Source organism: Boleophthalmus pectinirostris, unplaced genomic scaffold, assembly GCF_026225935.1.
Source record: "Boleophthalmus pectinirostris isolate CB_2022bp ecotype Guang Dong unplaced genomic scaffold, ASM2622593v1 HiC_scaffold_19, whole genome shotgun sequence".
Lineage (NCBI taxonomy): Eukaryota > Metazoa > Chordata > Actinopteri > Gobiiformes > Gobiidae > Boleophthalmus > Boleophthalmus pectinirostris.
Window position 1 is genome coordinate 17,965,104 of NW_026571140.1, and position 5,423 is coordinate 17,970,526.

Genomic DNA, 5,423 nt, shown 5'->3' on the forward strand with positions numbered 1-5,423 from the left:
GGACATGCACCACACCCTGCGTTGAAACGGCCCCTCGCGCGTGCGTGCGCGCGTGTGCCGCTCTGAGCGAAATGTTAGCTAATGCATTCCATTTACTCTTTGCATCAGGGAGCAGGTTGGACACGTAAGGCGACATAAGCAGGCGTGATTACTTTGTTTCTGCCGAGCCATTTTAATCCCTAATTTCATGCAGTGATCAGAGGCGAGACCCTGCGCTCCACACTCAGTGACGCACGTACGTACTCCACGTACACACAGAGCCACTGTCCCTTCGGTGTAGTTTGACTTATGCCCTCTTTATGGTAGTTTTGTCCCATCAAAGAAAACATCCTGCGAATGGTGCTTGAGGAAACTGAGTCCCTTGCGTCCTTTCATAAACATTTGTGCAGTTCAAGCCATTGCTTCCCTTTCATACATTTTGATTTTTTTTTTAAATCTTTAATCTGTCAATGTCAATTTTCACTCCTTTTAGTAATTGTGTACTTGTGTAATCATGGTCATTTAAGGGCATTTCCCTCCACGAATAATCATTTTAAAAACATAGCAGGGTGAGAGAGTGCAAAGAAAAAGACTGGTCTAACATCAAGCAGCTGGCTGATTGCGCTTATTAATATGCATGACGCAGTTAGATGAGGCTCTGAAGGCAGATAATTGATTAGACAGGAAGGCAACACAGTGAGAAGAGCAGCGAACAGCTCCGGAGTGTTCCCGCGGCTGCACGGGCTGGGGTTTGTTTTAGCGCCGATCCCAGTCTCAGAGAGGGAACAGACGGGCAGACGCGCGCAACTTAACTCCACATTTAGCCCGGCGATTTTTGCGCCTTTTCTGCACCGCCAACATGGGCTAAGAGTTAATGGGCGATATTTTGGTAGCAGACCAAAAAATTAAAATAATATAATAATAAAAAAAAAAAAAATCACAAATAAAAGTTTATTTACAAACCATAACTACTTTTTACCCTATCCTAATTGGGTTGCTTGCAAGTAATTGTATTTTCAACGATTTTACTTTTTTTTCTTTGTTTTTTTTTCTTGTGTGTGTTTCTGTGTGTGTTCATGTGTGTGCTAAAAATCCAGATTTTTTTGTTTTGTTTTCTAAATTGTGTATCTTATAGGCCCAACATGCAGCACAACAAAATTAAAACAAAATTAACTAAACTAAAAATGATGGTTTCCATAAATTAATCTATAGGGATTTATATATTTTTATTGCAACAATTGAATACGCTCATATTCTTCCACGGTTTTATATAAACTTAATTCAGACATTCTTCTTAGAAATGTGCAGGTAGACAATTTTAACAATCCGTTTGCAATCTCTAACTATTCCCACAAACATCATCGATACAAAAGAAATTATTTGGATAAATTAATCAAAGACATTACAAATTTGAGCCATAGTGATAACGAGTAAAGAAAAGAAACACCTCCAGAGCTTGTGTGTATGTGAAGAGGAGCTTGTGTGACGCCCGGTGACTGTAGAGGGAGCTCCAACACAAAGTTTACATTAAGTTCCTGTGATAAGCGCCCGTGCATATGATAACATCATAGAGGGAGAAACCAAATAAATTACGGGGTTATTAAATACGCAGTAGCTATACATTACAATTAAAGCGCGCGGTGAGGAGCGGCAGAGGAGAGACGTCCATGTGATGTATGTGAAGGGAAAAGACGGTACAAATTGCGCATGATGAGATCTGGGAGTTGCACTTCTACAAAGCCAAAATCCATCTTCAGGATCAACTCAAACCGCTGTGACCGAGCCACACTGATCCCCCAGCAAGTCATTCATTACACTAATACTCTTTAAACTGCGCGCTTTAAAAAGAAAAAAAATACATGTGTGCACTGCTGACTATAAGAAGAAACCCAGCGATTGGGTATAGAAGTGTATGAAGAATAGAGGTTGATTAGTCCTAAATATTTGTTTTTAAAATGTGTAATTATAGCCTAAGTATTTATTGTATTAGCATGCACAAAAGCGTAAAAATGTTTTCAGTTTGGCTGAAAAAATAAAATAAAAATCGAAAAGACGCACAAATACCCCCACAGAGCACATGTGAAAAACAACTTCATCTTAAAGTTGCAGCAGTTCATTTATTAGCCAAAATATAGACTTTGTACAATTTGGTTCACAAGTATGTACATATTCTCAACTTTATATACAAAACGTTTGAACATCAATTCCTCACAGAACTTACAAAAATGAAAAGGAAAAGGGGAAACTCACAGACTACAGTTCATACATTATTACATTAGCAGTTTTACACGGGACATGCTTACAATGTAAGTATACAGAGATGTTTATAGTTATTTTACATTCCATATTCAAATGAAAGGGACGAATCATATGGGCACATGGGGTTGTGGAGGAAAAAGGACCACAGTCAGCGCTGTTTCGAGGCCTGGAATCAAATGAGATCTAAAGAAAACACTGTACTAATAATAGCCGCATCAAGAGCTTCAACACAAAGAGATAGAAAAGAGACACTTGCTTTGCGAATATGCATCGAACTAATTTGCATGACCACAAACGAATAACACAGGCCTTGAGAAAAAACGCAAGCAAATAAAAGCTGGGCAAAATGGCGTTTGAAAATACAATAAGAAATAATAAAATAATATGGCTCCAAAAGAAAACAAATTCCCAGCATAATTCACTGACAGTGTCTTGCACTTTTTCTACTGCGTAAAAAAGTTTTTGTTTTTTGTTTTTACAATTCCTCTCCATAAAGGCACTAGATCTATCAGAAACAGTGGTAATGAATTAATTATTTTGTAGAAAAAATATAAATAAATAAAACCAGATTAGGGTTGGAGAGAATGTTACATTTGCATTGTAATATGTGAACCATAAAATAAAAGCAGATATGGGCCTCAGTTTCATCCTCAACCAATGTTGTTTCAATGCGTAAAAAGCGCTGAATTGGTTTGACAGACATTCGAACTCACGCACACGCACGCACACACATTGTAAGAAGTAACACTGTAATACTGGTCTTCTGTGTGGCCTAGACAGACACAATCCAAAGTCAGTCAAAAAGGGCTCTAAAATAATGAGTGGCAAGCAGTGGGGTAGCGTCTTTGTTTGGGCTGATTCTACATGCACGTCTCAGTGTCGGGGACAGGTACCTGTGACTGGAGTCTCTGGACTATGGCTCTTGTCCTCCGTTTGCCTGCTGCTGTACAGGGCCAGGCCTGTGGCTGTTGCCTGGTTTGCCAGTCCCAGATAGTGGTTAGAGTTCAGTAAAGCCAGCTGATGCGCGGAGAACGCTCGGTTTGTCCAGTTCTGAATTTTCCCAACGGGACAAGAAGAAATGAGTCTGTGAGGAGCGATTATGGTCTGCGCCGCGGGCCCAGCGGAGTTAGCTCCGTTTATTTGTGGTGGGGATTTGCGTGGATTGTCAGGAGCCGTGGCTGTCTCTGCCAAAGACCAGATCTTTGGTTTCTGGGCAGCCGGGGCCGCGTTATTCTCTGAGGGAGGAGAGCCTGCAGACACCGCGTTCAAGTTTTAACGGCTCCCCGTTAGGACTGGGCCGTTTTAATGTCCAGTGCGGGATGATGATGGTGGTGGTGGCTGTGGAAGTGCTCTCGGTCCACTACTTTACTGTCTTTTCCCATAGCTTTTAGAAACCTCTGCTCAGGCCCTTGTAAATCCTCAAAGCCATCAGAAATCTCAGAGTCACTTCTCCCGTCCAGCTTGAGTTCAGAGTGTAGGTCGTCCTGGTCATCCAAGTCGTCCTTATTTTCGATGTTCTCTGTGTCAATGTTCTCCAGGTCGATCTCCTCTTCGTCCTCCCTCTTGTCCCCCTCCTCCCCTTCGTGGTCACTGGAGTAAACATTACCGTCTTCGTCGGTACGGTTCCGAGGAGCCCACGTCATCTTGTTCTCCTTCTTGAGTCTCCTCCTGGCGTTGGCGAACCAGGTGGACACTTGTGTGAGGGTCATCTTGGTGATGATGGCCAGCATGATCTTCTCTCCTTTAGTGGGATATGGGTTTTTGCGGTGTTCACTGAGCCAGGCCTTTAGGGTGCTGGTGCTCTCCCTCGTAGCGTTCTTGGGTCTGGACGGATCCCCAAACTGATATTGGCCATAGGGGTAGAAGGCAGGGTGATGATGGGCAAACCCTGGGTGCTGCACTCCGGGACTATCTTTTAGCTCATACTGAGCACCCTGCAAAAAAGGAACAATGTGCACATTGAGCGTCCAATATTTACACAAGTGTAAAAGTAATTTAAAACACTCAAATCACATAGAAAACAGCGTTTATTTGGACACTTATTTACACATTATTACAAAACAGCAGCACTACTGCCAAAGTTTCGCCGCACTCTTGTGATAGTAATGTATTTAAAAGAAAAAGAAAATCTCTGCAACTTTTCAAGAAAAGGCCTATGTAAATTATGTTTTAAAGTGAACAACAATCATAATGGGTCACTTTTACATACTTTCTTAACGAACAAATTTATGAAAAAGTTTACTGGTCACTGAAAGTTTTACGCTTGATGCTGAACAACTTTCACCAAGAGCGCTGCATTTGTTTACTTTTTAAAAACTTCTATGGGGCAGACCAGAAAGAAAATACAAGTAAAGAAATGATCTTACCAGCTGGTTGAAGATAGATATATCGCTGGAGTAAGGGAGAAAGGCTCCATAGCCTTGCGCCGCGGCTGCGAACGGAGATCCGTACATGCTGGAGAGGACGTTTGAGAGCGCACCAGACGGACTCAGCTCTGTCCCGGTCCTGGCGTTGCTGGGAAGTCCTTGGCGCTCCGGCGGGTATATTGGCCGGATATACTGATATCCCAGCTGAGGAAAGGACATGGCTGTCGGTAGTAGAGGTAAAGTCTGCTGCAGTCACACAAAGCAATAGAATTGCCTCGATATCCACTTTCGCCTAAAGTGAGCGCATGTGGCAACAAAAGGTGCGCGCGAGACAAGTCTATATTTCCTCTGGAACGGCCAGTGTAAACGATCCGGTTGCGCCCCTTATTTCTTCCTCTTCTTCTTGCCAGCTTCACTTCCCTATTGATCTGGATGGACTAAGGTCAGGTCCTTACAGATTGCTTTAGATTATTGGGACTCCCTTGCTCAGATTGACATTTCTAGTCGTTTAGAAGCCCCTCCCATTTCTCAAATCTCACCCCTCTCACACACCACACACCAAACAGCTCTCTCTCCTCCCTCTTTCCCTCTCTCTCTTCCTCTCTCTCTCTCTCTCTCTCTCCTCTCAGCGAGCAGAGAAGTGCGCCGTCGTCGTCAGCTCACTTTTGAATTAGGTTTCAAATCTCATTTTATGCCCGGCAAGTGTATTTATTCATATAGCCCAAGTCTTATGCCACAATTACTCTTTGGTTTTGGAAGGTAGGCCTATATGTTTTGGGACTGAAAGTAATTACCTTGATTTCACGATCAGTATCCTAC

General features: G+C 42.6%; 1 protein-coding gene across 1 annotated transcript; it reads right to left on the reverse strand.

The window, feature by feature from the left end:
* Positions 1-2,076: 2,076 nt before the first annotated feature.
* On the reverse strand, positions 2,077-5,050 carry irx3a (iroquois homeobox 3a). Its single transcript, XM_055154679.1, is given in 4 exon segments — positions 2,077-3,492; positions 3,494-3,557; positions 3,559-4,172; positions 4,605-5,050. Coding segments are annotated over 4 exon segments (1,278 nt in total). The 5' UTR covers positions 4,824-5,050; the 3' UTR covers positions 2,077-3,111.
* Between the last annotated feature and the right edge of the window lie 373 nt (positions 5,051-5,423).